This window comes from Sturnira hondurensis, unplaced genomic scaffold (genome assembly GCF_014824575.4).
Source record: "Sturnira hondurensis isolate 20B ecotype Veracruz unplaced genomic scaffold, ASM1482457v3 Scaffold0024822, whole genome shotgun sequence".
Lineage (NCBI taxonomy): Eukaryota > Metazoa > Chordata > Mammalia > Chiroptera > Phyllostomidae > Sturnira > Sturnira hondurensis.
In genome coordinates this window covers 3,468,248-3,489,152 of record NW_028097453.1, presented here as the reverse complement: position 1 = coordinate 3,489,152, position 20,905 = coordinate 3,468,248, and the positions used below count along the sequence as shown (strand labels likewise).

General features: G+C 46.6%; 1 protein-coding gene across 2 annotated transcripts; it reads left to right on the top strand.

Annotated features, from left to right (window-relative positions):
• Positions 1-498: 498 nt before the first annotated feature.
• Positions 499-20,661, top strand: AMPD1 (adenosine monophosphate deaminase 1). 2 transcript variants are annotated; one of them, XM_037038912.1, is made up of 16 exons: positions 499-606; positions 1,938-1,949; positions 5,144-5,324; positions 6,567-6,732; positions 9,376-9,541; positions 11,831-12,050; positions 13,001-13,130; positions 14,106-14,300; positions 14,580-14,711; positions 15,593-15,756; positions 17,247-17,373; positions 17,557-17,720; positions 18,381-18,501; positions 19,534-19,707; positions 19,882-19,992; positions 20,473-20,661. In XM_037038912.1, the coding sequence occupies exons 1-16, from the start codon at positions 585-587 to the stop codon at positions 20,629-20,631; spliced, it is 2,244 nt and encodes a 747-aa protein (XP_036894807.1). In that variant the 5' UTR covers positions 499-584; the 3' UTR covers positions 20,632-20,661. The 2 variants fall into 2 exon arrangements, with proteins under 2 accessions (XP_036894807.1, XP_036894808.1); XM_037038913.1 differs by lacking the exon at positions 1,938-1,949.
• The last annotated feature ends 244 nt before the right edge of the window (positions 20,662-20,905 follow it).

Sequence of the window (20,905 nt, the reverse complement as noted above, 5' to 3'; positions counted from 1 at the left end):
ATAAGATTTCAAGTAAATTACTATGTAACTTATCAAATAAATCCTGCAGAGTAGACTTCTGCTAAGTCAGGGATCTTTCTAATGAGAAGGTGGGTGCATGTGTATGTGTGAAGAGCTCAATGAATACAGCAGTGTGTTCACCAACCACAGAAAGCCGTTCTGGTCACTGAAATCCTGAGCACCTCGACGTTCCAGGAGCTCAGAAGAGTCGACTGTATTTCACTAGGGCTGAAAAGCAACCTTCAGTGGTCAGCTCACACACGAAAACCACACTTGAAGAGAATTCAATCCGTAGGGAGATTTAGAGAGTCCGGAAATGCATTCCTGGGTTGCCACTGGATCTTTTCTGAAGTCCAAGAGTAAAGATTTAAAGCTTCACATGTTTTTCGCTGGCTATTGCCTAAACCTATAAATAGGTCTAAAGCTCATCTGTCTCCTTTTAGCAGAGAAGGCTCAGATTACAGGGGCGAAGCGAAAAAAGTAAAATAAAAGTCAGGCTCTTTGACACTGCCAGCCAGTCCCCCCACATTCTCCTCTCTCTTCCTTCCTACTGTGCTATCCTAGAAGCAAGGAACCCAGCGACAATGCCTCTGTTGAAACTTCCAGGTAGGTTGCAGACGTGTTCGGAGAGCACAATGCTTTTCATAGGCAGCCGTGCCTTTAACTATCACATCTGCTATGGTGGTCCTTTATTTAGGATCTATAGTAGCCTTAGGAATACATTTCAGGAAGAGGCAAGACACAGTTTTCAAGTTTGGGGCTTTGTTTTGTTTTGTTTTGGGATGGAGGTAGTTTTCTAAAACTGTCAGGTGGTAGCAACTTTGAGGGTCCCAATAGAAAACTAAGATATTTAGTATCCATACAACATGAAACCTGTGCTGCCACACTTCCGAGAAGGGTCTATACAATGTCTCTAGCTACAGTATCAGCTGAAAATCAAGAGCAAAAGGGAAATATTAACCCAAGCAGTGTATTCTGTTGGTTCACAATCTGGGTCTGTACACGGAGCAAGTCTTTTTTGTTGTAAAGGTAACACATGTTTCAAATGAAATAAAAAGAGATTGCACTGAAAGATAAAAGTAATAAACTGGGAAATTTAGGAAAGTAGTAATAACAACAACAACAACAACGAAACACAGTTTCATCATCCAAAGATACCACTTTTAACAAGCTAGTGTTTTTAAATACTTTTTATTTGTTGATTTTAGAAAGCGGGGAGAGAGAGAAAGAGAAGACGGAGGGAGAGCATTAGTGTTTTCCTTTTCAGTCTATGTTCTTTGCAAATACAAAGATTTTTTTTAAAACACAGTTGTGATTATATTACATGTCACTTTATATCCTGCCTGTTTTCTTTTTTGCTTAACATTATAACTTAATCACTTACCACGGTCCTCCAAAGCCCTTCTAAACACCATTTGAAATGGCTGTATAATATTCTAAGTTTCTTACCTAGTCCCTTAGGTTCTTTATCATTTTTTGTAAGTATAAATATGCTCTGAGAATGATATTTGCAACTAAAGCTTTTCCCATGTTTAAGGATTATTTTAGTGAGACAGATTCTCAGAAATGGTTGGTAGGTGTGGCTCAATTATTTACCAAATGAGCTGATCTGGTTCACCTGCTACCAGCATCTCATAACAGTTTCCATTCCTCTTGACCAGGTGTGTTTTTTTTATCAGATTTTTACAGAGTACCGCTTTATGATTACAAATTTAAAGAGACATGTTAGAAAGGGAAAGATGTATAAGGATTATATTCACAGGGTTTTCTAAAGGCAGCAAAGTGTGGGTCAATGGAAGAATGAGCTGTAATAACACATTCCACCGCATCCTTTTGTACCTGTCTACATATTTGTATTCCAAAGCACTAACTAACAGCCACTATGATTTCTGAAAGTTGTTCATGTATTTTATCTTGTTTTATTTTACTTGATACAGCTGAAGAAAAACGTGAGTATTTTGGACTCTTTTCCCTGCCACTTGCCAAAGTATCAATTTTTAAAAGATGCCATCTTTAATTCAAAAACATGGGTGTTTTTCAGCAGTGTTTAGTGAATGATACCACGGGAAGCCAACAAAACTTAATAATGACCACAGACATACCCCACAGCCTAGCAAATGAACTCATGGATTTTTCAGACTCAAAAAAAAATCCCTATTTTTAAAAGAGAATCTCATGGGACATGCATTTGTTAATTTGAAATAAAATAATGTTCTTCTTCAGACATAGATTAGCCAGGGGAATCTATGGCATCTCTCTTTAGTAAACCCTCAACTCCAATGCAAAAAACTAATTTTTCTGATCAGATAAAATAAAAATCCATTTCCGATAAAACTGTAACTTTAAATGCAGGTTCCCCTGCAGCTCAGATTAGACCTGCCCTTCAGCTAGCTGACAGTTCGCAGGCCCGCCCCTGAGTCCGCCCCTGAGACCAGACGTGGGAGGGGCCCGGCGGGCAACCGGTCTTTCCTGCCTGGGAACACAGCACTGCTGAGAAATGAGCGTGCCTTTCTGGGTCTGCCGGCTGAGGAGCAAGCATGGAGTTCCTCTCCCCGAGTCTGCACCCCCTGTGTTAATGGTAACAATCACCAACTTCTGGCCAGGAAGGTGTCGTTTGCAAAGTATTTCTCAGTTCATCTTTTTTTAAATTACAGTCTACATTCAATATTACTCTGTTCTTGTTTCATCCTTGTAACAATTCTCTGAAGTTGATATTATTATTATTAACACTCGCCGTTTGTGATGATGAACACGGAGGCTCGTAGGCATCCCGTGGTTTGCCCAACTATCATGGACAGTCTTCTCACTGCTCACTCTGTGTTCTCTCTGCCTCCCTCTCTACTTCGGGTTTCTGTGCTCTTGTCTGCTCTCCGTCTAAAAGTAGATGTCCTAGCTTCCAGACGGTTCCACGGGAGTGCTCCATCCTCTCAGACCTGGCCTGCCCAGGAAAGAGCTCAGCGAGTAGCTACACAAATCTCGGGCATCATCTGTCCTTTAGTCCGTGCGTTCAGGTTGTCACCAAATCTTATCTACTCATCTTTTGAAATACCAGTTTCCCTCCTTCCTTTCCATAATTGCCACCACTCCCTGAAGTATTTTTGAAGGCAGAGTTCTTGAATTACGAGTCAAATTTCAGCTGCGGTTCCATGAAGTCAGAGCAACTGGTTGACTCAGTGGAACGCAATATACCAACCGTATAATTTCTGGTAATCACGTAAACGACTTCTTGAGAGTAGAGTTTCTGCTTTTCAACTGTTGCTGCTTTAGGAAGACACGACCTTGGTAAAAACAATGTTTAAAAACATGACACAAATGGATGTGTGCAGCCCCAGATTAAAAAAAAAAATAAATGCTTGTTCTGGAAGAGCCAGATCTCAAGAAAGCAGGATTTGGTTCCTGAGCGTCCATTTCATATGGGCCTTCGAGGGGCCTCCAGCAGCATTGCCACCAGCCTGGAGCTGCATCCTCATCCTCATCTCCATCCTCATCCTCATAACCAACTGGCCTGCTACCATCTCATGCTGCAGGGAGCCTCTTCTAACCTCTGCCTGCCGTTCATCCTGGAGGTGCATGTGCTTGCTGGTGATGCTCAGGGAGGAATGACAGCTTCTAGGGATCAGCTGCAGTGCGGTGGTTAGGCCTTCTCAGGCCACCGATGTCCCTACTTAGGCTGTGTCTGTTCCTTCACGGGTCATGGTGCTTGCCGCAGAGCTACTCATGGCACCCGGGAGGGCCTTGCGTTCGGCCGACGCAGTGGGCTTCTCTGTTTCCCAGCTGACGTGAGCCAAGCCAGGTTCTGAAACCTGGCTGGCTGACCAGGTTAGTGTTGATGAAGTTACGAATCAGTAACTGTCATTTCCGACGTGTGCTTCAGCCCATACTAAGTCACCTCATTTATCATTTCCTTGGTAGCCCAATGCTAACCCAAACGCCGATGATTTGTCTGACCAAAGCACCCAAGTTGCATCCCGCAGTTTCCTTCGGTGCTTCAGCTTCCTCCCAGCCCTTCCACACACGTCGTCTCTCTTCGTGTGGAGGCCGCCTGGTGAGGGAGGTCTGGCGGGCGTTTGTGTTCTCACTCTAGAGATGAGGAAACGGAAACAGAGGGAGGCAAAGGGGTGGCAAGTGCAGAACAGACACCTGCACCCATTACACTTAAGTTAGAATCGACAGCGCGGCACTTGGGAGACCTGTACGGACACGAATGGGGCAGGAGTAAGGGGATCTCGCTCTGCATGCACTTCGCTTTGTTGTCTTTCGGAAAGTGGTTCTGTCTTCGACTGTTGCTCCGAATAGCTGTTTGCCATTTTTATTATTTGCTACCTGCATTTTGCTGGGGGGAAAAAACGAGAGACTTTTAGAAGTATTAGAGGGAATGACTCTTCAGATGGAAACAACTGGGTACCTGGAAGATACAGGGAAATGTTGGGTGGACATTGCCACCCTTTCTTATGGCCTGAGAGTCTTGGGGTTGTTTCTGGCCGAGCTAAAGGTCACCCTCCCACCCATTTTAAGAATGGAAAACTAAAAGCATGTGTAGTCCAAGCAGTTTTCCAAGGCCTACTCTTTATGAAAGGCGCATGTCCACACAAATGGGACTATTTCCGTGGCCCCTCCCCTCCCCACCAGTTATCCCCAAGTTGTCAGGGTTTGGGGAAAAAATATTTTGATGTGCGAGGGAAACAAAATATCTAACCTACGAGGAAGAAAGGCCGTAAAGAACACTTTTTTTTCTCCCATAAGTACTTAGAGCACTGGTTTTCTTTGGGAGGAAAAACTCCAAGGACCAACAGCCCTGTGTACATCTTCAAAACCACCAAATATATATACATGCCTCATGGTTACTAGGGCATCGAACTTACCCTCCCAGAAAAGGCGATCTTACATTAAGCGCTAGTCCTGCAAGAACCCAACCCCGTCTTTAGGACCCTCCCGAAATGTGTTGAGAATCTGGCCTGGGTTTCTGAGAGTGGGTCTCCAGGCTACCCACACAAAGCCACTACAGAGAGACTGCACGGGCTCCCTGAGTTTCTGGGACGCCGGTCAGGGGGCGGGGCGGGCCCTGGCGCTGGGCCTCGGGGCGGAGACCCTGGACGGCTCCCAGGCAGGGGCTTCCCTTCTAACGCGTGTACACCTCTTTTAGAAATCGATGACGCAATACGCAGCTTTGCCGAAAAAGTGTTTGCCTCTGAAGTCAAAGATGAGGGGGGCCGTCAAGAGCTCTCCCCCTTTGATGTGGATGAGATCTGCCCCATTTCCCACCTCGAGATGCAGGCGCATATACTCCACCTGGAGTCTCTGTCCGCCTCCACTGCAGGCAAGAGGTGAGCGCTGCAGGGGCCTCGGCGCTGGCACGGGGAGGGGGCATGTCAGGGCATGGGGCTGGGCGGGGGGGGGCGCTGTGTCTGAGCGATGCTTCTGCTCGGAGGAAGAACTCTCCTCCAAAATTAAAAACTCTCGCCCCCACGCCCTCTATGTGCACCAGGGTAAGGTAACAGGAGCTGAAAAGGACAACAGTGGCCCTCCTCTCGTCGCTCACAATTCCCTTATTCCAAACCAAAGCGGCAGGTGGGTGCTGCACACGCTCACCTTGTGCCTGATGGGTAAGGAGCCAGGACTCCGGAGCCTCCTCCTCTGGTCTCAGCCCCCCTCGGGCCCTGCCGCCTGATGCGAATCCTGCCCTCCAGCCCGCTGGGCCTCCTCAGGTGTCCCCCGCGGACACGGCCCTCCGTTTCTGCCCTCGGGCCCCGCCCTTGCTATGCCCCTGAGGCAGAATGATTGCCCCTCACCACCCTTCTGACCGTGCTCCACAAATCTCTCCGTCTTCCCTTATTTGAAGGACTCTGCTGCTCGCTGTCTGCCGTGATTTAGTCCTCAACCCACATCTGCCCCTTACCTGGAGCCCCCACCTCACAGCATGCCCCCGCCCCCAGCTTCAGGGGCAAAAGGTCCTTCTGCTGCCTTTCCCTTGCTTTTATGTCTTTAAGGAAAGAACCACCACCCACCTTCTTTGGCACCCCCCATAGGACCCCAAATCGGGCTTGGGTCAAAGTAAAAACCCTTTAAATACTTGTTGCCTTGAAGAAGTCATATTGATCAAGCAACTTACAAGTTCCAGGTATTGTGCTAGGCATTTATACACGTGAAAGCTTACAGAAATCCAATAAAGTAGACACTGTCACATCATATTTTGGAAACGGGGAGACAGAGGCTCACAGAACTTCAGAAATATTGCACAAAATGACACAGGTAGGGACGGTCATAACCTGCTTACTGTATTCCCCAGAACGGCCATTCTGCGGGGATGGGCACCGGTGAAGAACGGCCTGCTGAGAGCCTTCTAGTATGTTCCCTGAGGCCCAGGAGTCCAGAGAGAAGGGCACATGGTCACGTGATAGCTCCTCCCAAATGGAAGATCCCATTTCTAATACCCAACCCACATTTGAATCGTCACTTTTTGTCCTCAGAATGAAATTGTATAGTGAAACCGTAATTCAGCACAATGAAACTTCCAAGGATGGCAAAGATAAATCCTTTTATTTATCTACTTTTTATTTCAATCCTAGAAAAAAGCGTTTCTTCGGGCGGAGGACTGTTAATCTGTCCGTTCCAGAAACCGAAACATCTTCCACCAAAATGTCCCACATTGATGAATACATCTCTTCCTCTCCAACCTACGAGACCGTGCCAGACTTTCAGAGGGTGCAGATCACCGGGGATTATGCCTCTGGGGTGAGTCGCTCCTCTCCCCCAGGATGTGGCTGCTGGGATGGCAGCCAGGGGGGCTGTTTCAGCTAAGTGTCTTCCTCTCCTTCCTTTTGAAGAAGGTGTTAGCTCACCTGCCCTTGGTTGCCTGTTACTGCATGTCAACACCAATACACCAGGACATATTTCTGTCTTGCTTTCAATCACCCCACGTGGTTTTTCTTTCTTTATCTCATTTCTTCCACATGCAGTGTATGTATTACAGAATACAAGGGACAGATTTGGGCCAATGAACCACAGAGAACAGCCGCTTTTTCACGGAGCAGGAAAGGAAGCCTGCAGGGGGCTCCTGGGCAAAGATGGGCCCAGGGCAGACCAAGAACAGGGAGAAGGGGGGCAGGCAACACCGGTCCAAGGGAACAGATCAGAAGAAAGAAGAGGGGAGAGAAAAGAAGAGAGGAGGGACCATAAAAAAAAAGAAGGGAGATGAGAAAGAGCTGAGAAAATTCTAACGGGATTGCTGTGTTGTAACCAACTGTCCTCTCCAGTTTCACTGCAGATGCTTAGGTAATAGAGTATCGCTTAGGGCAGACTCTGGGATGCCACAGGGAGAGTAAACTCCCGTCACAAACAACGTGACCTGCCTGTTCCACCCAGAACAGTTGGCCAGTTAATAAATCTCCACCGCCTGGACTTGCAGAATCAGCATTGCATTGGAGAAACTGCTGTGTAGTCATCGGTCTGTGCTCCAAATATAGTTTCCATAACCGGTCCTGACCCCTTTCGAATGTACCTGGCCCACTTAGAGTTAGTCCTGAGATATTTAAAAGTGACAGGGCAGTGCAGTGCGATGCACGCTGTTGTTCAGTCGTTTTCCGTGCAACAACACGGGCGCTCTGCCCGTGGCAGGGCGTTTAGATGCTAAACGACGGAAATAAAATGTTTCGTGGTGACATGGAAAATGTAGAGATCAAATAAACATACAAATGGGGAGACAAACTGGATACCTAAGCGCTTGGTAAGAATGAAACCAGGAAGAAAAAGGAAGGACATGGGAGGAAGGACAAGGTGCACAGAAGTCAGGGAGAGGCTGCACCTCCTCCGGAAGCTGGAGAGCACCTGACACCTCGGCCTGCAGTCTTTGGAGAACCGCGTGCGTCGCTCCACCCGTGTGTCGCTCCACCCGTGTGTCACTCCAGCTGCTGCATGAATGTGGCCGAGCTGCTGAGTGACACTCCATCTGGGCATGCTCTGTAGGCACATCAGCTTGTGCCCTGCGATGGAACAGAGAGGTGAAGGGGAATCAGGGCTAAGTTCTGAAGGCCCCCGGTCCCCAATAAGGACTGATCAGTTCAATCACTCCTCACAGAGCGCCTACTCTGTGCTAGGCGTTGTGAGCTGGGTGCTGAGGACACAAAGGGAAGTGAGAGCCAGCTCTTGTCCTTTAGGAGCTGATAGGCTGGTCGCCCATTAGGTGGCAAAAAAAGTGCCCCAGTGAAAGCAGGCATTCAGACCTAGCACCTGTGACGGGCTCTCTTGGCCAAGGTCAGCAGGTCTTTAAAAAGAGTTCAACTGATTAGAATCAGTATCTGGACCCCAGATCACTGGGAACAAGCCTACCTTGGTCCCAGGAAGTGTCTGGGCTCTGATCATGGGCACGCAATGGCTTCAAGTCATAACGGCTCTAGCACGTTGGGCCCAGCCAGAAGCCAGGGGTGGGGTGGGGGACAGAGACTGGTCTAGGAAATTTCCAGCAGCTCCAGACTTACTCTAGAATCTCTCTACTTTTAGCCACAGATAAAGTTCTCTTTAAAATCACCCAAAAGAATGATTTCTCACAGGATGATGTTCTGATCCATTTAAAGCTGCATAAGGCCCTGCACACGTGTTAGGATTTGAGGGATGCGTGACACCCTATTCATCCCAGAATGCTCCCTCCCTGACCAGCAAGTAGTTCGAATTCTCAAGTGAGAGTCATCTGGTCTTTCAGTAGCGATATTGTTTTCACGTGCCCATCTTAAAAATGGTCATTTTTACCTGGAAGGAAGGAAGGAAGGAAGGAAGGAANGTTCTCTTTAAAATCACCCAAAAGAATGATTTCTCACAGGATGATGTTCTGATCCATTTAAAGCTGCATAAGGCCCTGCACACGTGTTAGGATTTGAGGGATGCGTGACACCCTATTCATCCCAGAATGCTCCCTCCCTGACCAGCAAGTAGTTCGAATTCTCAAGTGAGAGTCATCTGGTCTTTCAGTAGCGATATTGTTTTCACGTGCCCATCTTGAAAATGGTCATTGTTACCTGGAAGGAAGGAAGGAAGGAAGAAAGAAGGGAGGGCGGGAAGATTTTTCATGTTAATGGGTCCTTTTCACCGTATTTGCCAGATAACCACTGCTCTCTAGCAAAAACCAAAAACATACACAGGACAGCAAGGCAAGACTTGTCCGACAGGTAAGTTTTGGTAGAAGCGGAAGATTAAAAAAAACTTCAGGACCTGCTCCGGGAGGGAGAGCCGGGGCCCAAGTCGGTCAGGAAGCAACCGCGTGGGCAGGTGGGGCTCAGCGTGAGCTGCGACACCCAGGGCAGCTGGCAGGTACCAACGACCAGCGTTGTCCCCATCTCCGATGTTCACGGGAGCGATTCTGATAGCCTGCGATGTTCTTGGCAGGTCACAGTCGAAGATTTTGAAATGGTTTGTAGGGGTCTGTACCGGGCACTGAGTATCCGGGAGAAATACATGCAGAAGTCCTTTCAGAGGTTCCCCAAAACCCCCTCCAAGTACTTGCGGAACATCGAGGGTGAGCCTTGGGTAGCCAATGAGAACTTCTATCCAGGTAAGTAATTTTCTTCTATAACGTTTGGAATACATCTTCAGGTTTAACTACTAACTGTAAAACATGCCCCTAGATGATAAATAATCCAGGCTAAAAATATCACGGCCACCTTTGGCCCCATTCTTTCCCCTGCCCGGGCATCCATTCACTTCCGTCAGCCTGTCCAAGAGCCCTCAAAACCTCCCCTCTCTGCACCCTCCCCCAAACCTGATGAACGCCTCCTTTCTCCTTGTCCGCATGGTCGCAGTGGTGTTCCCACCTCCCTGCTAAACTCTAATCTCACCCCCTTTTGGTTCCTCCTCACTTTGGAGCCAGGTATGAAAACACAGATCAGAGCTCGTCCTTGTCGGACAAGAGCCTTGAACTGCTGCTCCCCACCACCTACAAACTGGGCTCCGTTTTAGCCTAGCGTTCAAGGCTCCCACTATCCAGCCTCCCAACTCCGTTTTGTTTACGTGTTTCTTTTTGGACTTTAGCCCTCCGCTTATTTATCAACTCACCCCGTCTATTCCACCTTTGAGCTCTGTTCTGGTCCAAGTGTCTCCCCTGCCCCCTTTAGTTGGGGGCTCTCCCATGGCTCCACTGCGGCCATGCTGTTCCCTGTGCCCTCATTGCCCTTCCCTTCACTTTTTCTCCGTGTCTCCAAACACCCACATCCCACCTCATGCGTCTCCGGGCGGCCCAAATGCTCTCATTCCCCGCCTGCCTCTGGCCTCTGGATGAAAGCAAGCGCCACGTTCTGACTTTCTGTGGCACTTTATTTACACACCTCACGTTTTACTTTCTGCTTTGTATAAAGCAGACATTTGTATAAAGCACATATTTTTAAACACTCCAATTTTAATAATTTCACAGATTTCTGTTGTATAACTGTATCACAATATATTCAACGAATTCCCATGTCTAAGCATTTAGATCTCTGACTTTTAAAACTTATTTCCAACAAGGCTGGAATAAACATCTTTATACCTTTCGGATTATACTTCTAGAATTGAAATTTCAGAGGCAAATATTAAAGGTTTTCAAACTTTCAAATTTTTATATTGTTAAAGATTTCCAGTCCTATAACTCCCTCTCTGTAATTCCTTTTAATATTAAATTATATTAACCATGTGTCCGGATGGGTGACTCACAAAATTACTTTATCTGTCTTCTAAAATAATGACATCTGGGATGTTTGACTTGATTTTCTTTCTCCTAAATTATACTTTATCTCTGCAGTATGTTTAAGTTAAGGAACATCGATATTTGATGTAGCAACACACTGTTTCACTTCCCTGGTGTTCTTTGCCACCCACTTTTGCATAGAACAAGGCACGGACGTTTTCTTTCTCTATTTTCCCTCACTCTGGCTGTCTCAGTCGTCGCTTGGAAACAGCAGACTTGCTGCTGCGTTGGGCGCACACTTGTTGCAAGGACAAGGAGGAGCAACTTCAGGGCCGTGCTGCTTCGGACCCTGCCTCTGACTTTCTTAGGTTAAAACTGTAGCAGTGGAAAGGAGGGGTCATTTATCCCTGTGATCCCTTCTCAATTCCTTTAGCTTTAAAAGGTGGGAAATACAGCCCTGACTGGTGTGGCTCAGCTGGTTGGGCATCCTCCTGCAAAGCGAAAGGTCGCCAGTTCGATTCCCTGTTGGGGCACATGCGTAGTTTGCGGGCCTAGTCCCCAGTAAGGGGCGAGTGAGAGGCAACCACACACTGATGTTTCTCTCCCTCTCTTTCTCCCTCCCTTCCCCTCCATCTAAAAATAAACAAATAAAGTCTCTAAGAAATTATGGGAAATACAATTATAGTAAGAATTGTAATCATTATTTTCCTGTTTTTTTAATTTAAAATAATCTAAACTCCTCTGATGATTCCGTTGATTAAAAAATAAGCACTCTAAATGTAGTCTGAGAGAAGGTTGGTTTACATAAGGAAATGATCCAAACTCTACTTTTTCATTAGCTTATCTCATAAGCTAATAAAATGCTCCAAATAGAAAGACTTTGATAATCAACTTTAGTAAATAATTAAAATTATTGGTAAGTGATATATCAATTATGTAAACAGTACTTCTGAAGACCTTGAAAATTATTGAAGCAATGTAATTATTTTACACCTCAATTTAGTCACCTCCGGACAACCATGTGCAAATGAAACTTGAGCTCAGCTCTGGGTAACAAACGACACCCTGTGATGTACGGCACTGCCAGCAGATGAGAATGTTCCAGTATTTCGTGTTTTGCTTATTTTTATGTGATTGTTCATCCTGTGTGCTAATATATCGCTCTGTGTTTTCCTGAAAAAGTCTTCACTCCTCCCGTGAAGAAGGGAGAAGACCCCTTCCGAACAGACAACCTCCCGGAAAACCTGGGTTATCACCTCAAAATGAAGGATGGTGTCATTTACATCTACCCAGACGAAGCAGCAGCCGGCAGAGATGAGCCTAAGCCACTGCCCTACCCCAACCTGGAGTCCTTCCTAGATGACATGAATTTTTTACTTGCTCTGATTGCCCAAGGGCCGGTGTGAGTGTCTAGTGAGATCTAACCTACTACTTCCACTACTGGTAGTAAAAATAAGTGTTTATAGCCCTGGCTGTTTGGCTCAGTTGATTGGAGCATCATCCCGTACGCTAAACGGTTGAGGGTTCGATTCCCAGTCTGGGCACATACCTTGGTTGCAGGTTCAATCCCCGGATGGGGTCAGTACGGGAGGCAACCCATCGATGTTTCTCTTTCACATTGATGTTTCTCTCTTTCTCTCTCTCTTTTCCTCTCTCCCTCAAATCGAGGAACATATCCTCCAGTGAGGGTTAAAAAAAAAAGTATTTATTAAGTGCCTATGACGTTTAAATGCTATGTTAAAACTTCCATGTACGTGATTTCTTTTACTCCTCCCAATTATCCTAGTGGGCATTTTAAAAAATATTTTATTTATTTATCTTTTAAAGAGGAAGGGAAGGAGAGGAGAGAAATATCAATATATGGTTGCCTCTCGTGGGTCCCCTGCTGGGAACTGGCCTGCACCCCAGGCATGTGCCCTGACTGGGAATCGAACCTCGATCCTCTGGTTCGCAGGTCCGCGCTCAATCCACTGAGCTACACCAGCCAGGGCCCTAGTGGGCATCTTTATAATTCCAGTTTTATCAGCTGTGACTTTGATGAGTTAAGTAATTTGCCGCCCGAGGCACTCAGCTGACGGAGCCAGGACTCAGAGCCCGAAGTGCCAACTCCAAAGCCAGGCCCTCACCGTGGGGCCACCACGTCCCCCTGACTTGGAAACGCCTCCCCAAGCCCTCCCCTATTATTACGTCGGGCGTTCATGGAAACATAAGCCCTTGGAACCAAAGCAAACGGAAATGTTTGGTTTCGGAATTGTTTCCTGTGGTAGGAAGGGTCCTCGTGGGTTTGCCATCGTGACTGTTTTCCTTAAATGTCTGGAATTCTCTGTAGTCCTGTGATTTAACTTTCCACAGTAAGACCTATACCCACCGGCGCCTGAAGTTCCTGTCCTCCAAGTTCCAGGTCCACGAGATGCTCAACGAGATGGACGAGTTGAAGGAGCTGAAGAACAACCCGCACCGCGATTTTTACAACTGCAGGAAGGTGAGCTTTCGCTGCTCATTACCCCCATTAGTATTTCTTGAGCAGGGCGAGAAAGATACTGTTTTTTTCCTGATTAATGTCAGGTTTCTGCAGATGCAGTGGAATTTAGTGGAAGCAGGCAGATTATGTCTAAAAGGTTATAAGCCTTTGTATGGGTTTCCACGAAGAAAAGTTTACCACAGTCTTCCCATAAACAATTGCAATCCTCAGCAACAAAAGGAACAAAAGCAAATAAAACTTCAAAACCCACTTTTCTGGGATTTGAAAAATCTTCATTCTAGTCCTTTTTCTTCTACTTCCTGACTGCAAGATACTGGGGGAAGTGGTTCAATATTTGGGAGTTTCATTCTGCTCATCGGGAACTATATCTGCTCAGTCTAACTCACAAAAGGATTGTGGATACGCAGTGAGCTAATGACTGTGGAAAACTCATCAACTAGAAACACTTCCAAGATGTGCTCTGACCATTTAAGTGGCTACAAAGAATAAGAAACAAACAAGCAGAGATTTGGGACCAAATCCTGCCTCAGCCACCTATGTAACCTTGGGCAAATAACCTGTCAAAACTCCACCTTAGAAAATCGTAATTATAAAAAAATCTAACACCCACTGGGCCATGGCTTCATCATTTCAATCCTTCCACTCTTTGGGGCTGGACACTGTGGTACCTACTTTACTTCCAGATGTGTCTCAGCAGAGAGCATGGTCCCCAAGAATTTTGTGTGGATCAAAGGTAAACTGGAAGTAAATTGGATGTACAGTTACCCAAAAGAAGCAGGCATTATTATTGCATCCAGCCTAAACTTTCACATCCTTGCAGGGACAGAAAAAGGTGCCAGCGGTCACAGCCTCGTGGCTTCCTCTCTCCGCACCCCCCCACCCCACCCCCAGCCCCAGTGCAGGCACCATAGGCTCTAACAGAGCAGCGGAACTGCAGCTGATCACTGGGTTTTCTTCCTTTGAATGTGCACACAGGTGGACACCCACATCCATGCCGCTGCTTGCATGAACCAGAAACACCTTCTGCGCTTCATTAAGAAATCTTACCACGTGGACGCTGATCGAGTGGTCTATAGCACCAAGGAGAAAAAGCTGACCCTAAAGGAACTTTTTGCTATGTTAAAAATGCATCCCTACGACCTGACTGTTGATTCTCTGGATGTCCATGCTGTAGGTTGAAAAGATGATGTCAGTTTCACTCCAACACTCCAAACCCCGCGCACCTTTCTCCTACAGACTCCCCCTTCTCAGAGCCACGTTAGCTCACCGTGCTGACTGAAAGCACCACAGGCCATTCTGGGATTCATTCGTCGTCTGTTCCAGACTCCATTCCCGGAGGCCAGCCCCTTCTCTTGCCACCAGGCCCCTGTTTCTGGAGGCCATTCCCGAGCTCTCTGTGTCCTGGCAGCTCTGGTAATGACACACTTGTGTTCCTGTTTCCTGATTCAGGGACGCCAGACCTTCCAGCGGTTTGATAAATTCAATGACAAATACAATCCTGTAGGAGCAAGTGAGCTAAGGGACCTCTACCTGAAGACAGACAATTACATCGATGGGGAATATTTTGCCACTATCATCAAGGTGAGAAGGGACCACCAGGTCTATGGTGTCCGGCCTGGTTCTTGAAGAGGGGGAAGAAGAGAAGGTAGAAAGCATGGAGAGAAGAGAGAAAGAAAGAAGAAAGGATGAAGCCCTGACTGGTGTAGCTCAGTGGATTGAGTGCGGGCCTGCGAACCCCATGATCAAGGTTCGATTCCCAGTCAGGGCACATGCCTGGGTTGCAGGCCAGTTCCCAGCGGGGGACACATGAGAGGCAACCACACATTGATGTTTCTTTCCCTCTCTCCTTCCCTTCTCCTCTAAAGATAAATTTTTTAAAAATCTTTAAAGAAAAGAAGGAAGGATGGGAGGGAGGGAAGGAGGGAGCTTGCTATCCTTGGGACCAAGCACTACACAGTTATAAAAATTCCTTCTGAAATGTCAGGATTTTAAAAGACCTCTCTTCCCAGGATAGAGAAGCTAGAGGTGTGGATTTGGGATTAAGGACCTGGCTCTCTCAGGCCCTGGGAGTCGTGCATTCAGGAAGAGCTGGGACTGGAATCCGGCCTTGGAGCTGCCTGAGCATTAGGACGCAGGAAGGACCTGTGGAGTTGAGAGATGTGTTTGGGGAGGTGGGGCACATGGAAAGCTGAATTTTTATGCAGGTGCCTTGGACATCTCATCACACTTAGTCTGATTTTTTCACTCAGACTAGATTTCATAATGTCCTGTCAGTCTTTTACCCCCACTTAGATTCGTTCCCCTCCACTCTGTTCCCCATGATCTTAACCTTGACAGTTTTCTACCTCTCACATTTCCTCCGTTTTTCTTAGTACCCATCTCCTGTCCCAGACCCCACAGGCTTAGACCCCTGATTTACTTGTGGGAATTCCTGGCTTTGGATTCCTCTCTCGGCTTTGCAGGAGGTGGGCACAGACCTAGAGGAGGCCAAGTACCAGCACGCTGAGCCCCGCCTGTCAGTCTATGGCCGCAGTCCCGACGAGTGGAGCAAACTCTCCACCTGGTTCGTCCGCAACCGCATCCACTGCCCCAACATGACATGGATGATCCAGGTCCCCAGGATCTAGTACGTACCTGCTCCTCGGACACCCTAAAGCCTCACCTCGCCTACACGAACAAGGAACACGTAGCAGTTCTGGACAGAAACAAGCTTTGTTAAACAGCCCTCAGTACTCAGCACTTCGGCCTGCAGGCCTGGATTTGTTCCCTCTGGGATCAGCACTCCCGACCACAGACAGAAGTTAGGAAGATCATTTCAGTTCAGTTTTCTAACCAGGTGGTTTTTTGTTTTTTAAAGTGCAGGACTTTATGTAGATCACAAACTTACTTAATGAGAATGCTTAAAACTTAGCTAGGATAAGAACTATATACATTTGGGAGGGAGGTGGCGAGGGCTGGGGGGTGGGCTGGAATGGGAGCAAAAACCAGAAAACTGTAAATAGAAAAATAAATACAGTACACTACTGTAAAAAAAAGAAAACAGAAAAAGATAAAACAAAATTAAGGTAGTTAAAATGCCACCTACACACACACACAAAATAACTACATACATTTTGCTGTACATTGTCTTTCTCCTGCTCTTTGTGTCTGTTCATTCTTTCCCATTCTTATCTGTACTGAGACGTAGCTTCCACTGTCTGCCGATTGTCTCATCGGCGAGTGCTCACGTTCTCAGTAATCAATGGGTATTTATCCATGGCGTTACCACCCGCTAATTATTCATGGCCCTCAGGGATGTTCAGCACCATTGAGTTTATCTAACTTAAGAGTTCATATATTTTTTGGCCACCTACCTTCATATTCTGTGTGCCCTGTGACAATGCAAGAATTGTAGCCCGTCTCTTTAGCCAAAAAAGTAACTTTTTGACCAGGATAGTACTTCCCATCTAATACTATTAAGGCAGAGAGGGAGTAGGTGTGGTGGTGAGGGGCGTGGACTCTGGGCCCAGACTGGCAGTGCCTGAATCCTGGCCCTACCACTTACTAGCTGTGGGACCTTGGGCAAGTGACATGACCTCTCTGTGCCTTGGTTTTGTCATCTTTAAAATGGTGCAATAAGAGTACTTAACTTGCTGAGTTATTAGGAGGATTACATTAACTCGTATTTCTGGCCAGGTAGAAGAGCAGTTGCCATAATCTGAGGGCAACACCAGGAGTTCGTTAGGTTGCCCTGGCCCATCAGAGTCATTCTCGGTAACTGTTCCACGCTCACCCCTGTACAGTACGCAGATAAATGACTGAATCTTTATGTTACCATCCCTCTACTCCTCATCCTCTACCTGGGTTTAGCTGTGAAGGCTTGCTTTTCTTACCATCAAATAACCTGTGGAAGAGAGGGGGGCATGTGGTCCAGCAAGCAATCGGTACTTCCTGTGCCCAGCCCCCGCTGAATCCCTCTTGGTGGGCAACCAAGAAGAGTGCACTGGAGTGGATCTAGAATGAACACTTTAGGTCATTTTGTCAGCACGGCGTTTGGTCCTCCTGTCCCCTCATCCTAGGGCAATCCATCCTAACACTCTTCCTGTCCTCTTAAAGTCTCTTCATTCTTGCCTCTAGTGATGTGTTTCGAGCTAAGAATTTCCTTCCGCACTTTGGCAAGATGCTGGAGAATATTTTCGTGCCAATATTTGAGGCCACCATCAACCCCCAGGCTCACCCAGACATCAGCATCTTCCTCAAGCACGTGAGTATGACCCTGTTGGCCTCCGCCCGGCTGCCCACAAACCAGCCTGCCTGGCCAGCCATGGTTAATCCCTATTGCCTGTCTCTGATGCTCAGTCCTCGCCTTTGGGAGCTGAAGGTTTGCCGGAGGGCTGGGACCCTGCTGCTGGACTGAACCCCTCGTATGGCTCGCTTTTCCTGGCAGATCACTGGCTTTGACAGTGTGGATGATGAGTCCAAACACAGTGGCCACATGTTTTCCTCCAAGAGCCCCAAGCCCCAGGAGTGGTCGGTGGGAAGTAATCCATCTTACACGTACTATGCCTACTACATGTATGCAAACATCACGGTGCTCAACAGCCTGAGAAAGTGAGTAGATGAGACCTGGAGCGAGGAGAACCCGTCTGACACACCTCTCTCCTCGTGCACGGGCGCCCAGGAGGCTGAGCGCCTGCGCTGCTTTGCCGGGGTGCTCCCAGCTGGCCCAAATCAGCAATTTCTTCCCCTGACTTTTTCTTCAGTTTCTTTGGTTATATTTATTTAGGGACAGGAATGGACCTTTTGGAACCTTCAGTAAAGTTCACAGTTCTTTTTCTTTGGAAGTTGCCAGTAATTTACAGTAATCTCTGTGCAACTGATCAAAGAACTCCATACATTTTCCCCTTCTTGCTAGATCTAAGAATAAATAGAGGAATATTATTATTATTGGGCTTTCTGGAAACCTTTACCCCCTACAGTGTGAGTAGGGAAAATGGTGACACGGTGATGCTGGTGAATTTCCTATTGAAACTGAAGATGTTCCCCTTCAGGTAATCAAACCCTGGCTTTCCTCTGTACCTTCATGTCTGCTGCTGCCTCTTTTTCAAAATTCTGTGTTTAGGGAGGATTGAGATTAAGATTGGAAATTGCTGGTTTTGCCAAATCCTTTGAATGCCCATATCAACACATCTTTCTACTGAGTTTTCTCGTCAATCACTCGGTGCCCAGAATCGCTGGCCTGCAGTTCCTATAGCAGTTCCATCTTCCTAGGGAGCGAGGCATGAACACCTTTCTGTTCCGACCTCACTGCGGGGAAGCCGGAGCGCTCACCCATCTCCTGACGGCATTCATGACCGCAGACAATATTTCTCATGGCCTGAACTTAAAAAAGGTGAGTCCGGGGCTCTCTTCTCAGTAGTAAAGTTTTTAAGCGGACAAACAAAATTGAAACACACTCATAGATCTGGAGGACAGTCTGATGAATGGGGAGGGGGTCTGGGGACTGGGTGAAAGAGGCGACAGGATTAAGAAGTACACATTGTCAGGGATAGAATAGTAAATTTGTATACACGGGAATGTAAAGTACATTACAGGGAATGTAGTCAATAATATTGTAATAACCATGCATGGTGCCAGGTGGGCGCTGAAAATATTGGGAGAGAACACTTTGTAAGGTGTGTGGATGTTTAACTACTATGTTGTATACATGAAACTAGTACAAAATAATATTGGCTGTAATTGACAAAGAGAAAATTTTAAATATTTTATTTATTAATTAGAGGGGAAGGGAGGAGAAAGAGAGGGAGAGAAACATCAATGTGTGGTTGCCCCTCACATGCCTCCAGCTGGGGACCTGGCCCACAACCCAGGCACATGCCTTGACTGGGAGTCGAACTGGCAACCGTTTGCTTTGCAGGCCTACACTCAATCCACTGAGTTACACCAGCCAGGGCAGAAATATTTTTAAAACAGTAACTTTTTATTGGAGCTAGTCACCAGTCATTGCCAACACTGACATCGAATCAAAGCAGGACGAAAATGGTTTTTGCTATTATTTAGTGCAGCTCATTGTCCAGATGCCCCGAGAAGTAAAGGCACTTGCTCAGGACCACCTGGTGGTTGGTGGCCGAGATGAGTCAACACAGCTCCCTGACTTCCACTTAGAACCCCGACAAAGGATCATTCAGAGGCGGCAGGGCTCACCTGAAACTAGTTTTCTGCCAGATTTCTTGTTGTAGCATGCTGTAAAATGCCTCTCATCCGAGTCAGAACCTCCTCGTGGAGAAAAAAATGTTTCTAGGTGAAGTCTTTTGCCAGAGACAGACCATCTAACTCAATCATCTGAAAACTGATGATCCCAAGTCATTTTATTCTAAACAGTAGTTACGTGTAAAAACCATTCCTCTTTCCTTTTCCTTTTCAGAGTCCCGTGTTACAGTATCTGTATTTCTTAGCCCAGATTCCCATCGCTATGTCGCCATTAAGCAACAACAGCTTATTTCTAGAATATGCTAAAAACCCTTTTTTAGATTTCCTCCAGAAAGGGCTGATGATCTCACTATCTACAGACGACCCAATGCAGTTTCACTTCACCAAGGTACGTACATGTATGAAGTCTTGAGCCGCACACACCTGTTTGCTGGGACGCCATTTCCCACCCAGAATTTAAAAATCAAATCAAGTTATTTTGTTATTCTTTCTGCGCAAGATGCCATCCTTTTAATGCACTTCCTTTCCTTTCTTTTTGCCCCATTTAAATATGTAACCGAAGGAGCCCCTGATGGAAGAATATGCTATTGCTGCGCAAGTCTTCAAACTGAGTACCTGCGACATGTGTGAGGTGGCAAGGAACAGTGTTCTGCAGTGTGGGATTTCTCACGAGGTAGACCTGCCTTTGACTGGTTGCCTTTCTAAGTTTAGATCTGGTCACTTGATTACTGAAAAATGACTTGGGGATACACGTGGAAAAGCATGATCCTGCAAATCCCAGGCAGTTGCTATGGACAGGGGTTTTCTTAGAAAGAATGATCTATTTCTCTGGCCGTGGCTTTGGGGCAAGGGAAGCAAAATGCACTGTGTCTCCGAAAACTACACACACGGAGGTCGTGGAGAAGTGGGTTTTTTCCCTTGTCACACCACCGATTGAAGCGAAACAACGCGACCTGCTGCCACTTCACTGAAAAGCAGTGTTTTTCCTTTGCCCTTCCCAGACAGCTCAGTGGAAGAAGTGCTTTTAATGGCTTGTTTTTTTTTCCTTTTGCCTGTGGCCAACCTAAGGAAGGAACCTTTGTGGAGGATGTAATTATTGTCTCTATCAGGGCAAAAAGAGACGACAATCATCCTGCTTCCTTTTCTCTTACAGGAGAAAGCGAAGTTTCTGGGCAACAACTACCTTGAGGAAGGCCCTATTGGAAATGATATCCGGAGGACAAATGTAGCCCAAATCCGCATGGCCTATCGCTATGAAACCTGGTGTTATGAACTCAATTTAATTGCTGAAGGCCTTAAATCAGGAGACTAAAGCAAATAAACCAAATAATAATATGGGTGAGCTTCTCATTGTAGCGTGCAAATAATAGTGGGTGGCAGTTACTGAATCGCTACTATAATCCCAGGATTATATTGTCGTCCCACTGACATCATTTCATTTTATTCTTTTCACAACTTCAGGAGGTTGGTATTATTATCTTCACGTGGAGAAGAGGAGTAAGCCAAAGTTGGTGACGTTAATAACCCGCACCAGGGTACACCTAAGTGAGCAGTAGCAGTGAGGACCTAGATATGTCTGGTTCCCA

Coding starts and splice junctions, on each gene's coding strand:
- AMPD1 (XM_037038912.1), top strand. CDS start 585: ATGCCTCTGTTGAAACTTCCAG. Junction 9,542..11,830: donor CAATGAGAACTTCTATCCAG/GTAAGTAATTTT, acceptor TTCCTGAAAAAG/TCTTCACTCCTCCCGTGAAG. Junction 19,993..20,472: donor AGTGTGGGATTTCTCACGAG/GTAGACCTGCCT, acceptor TTTCTCTTACAG/GAGAAAGCGAAGTTTCTGGG.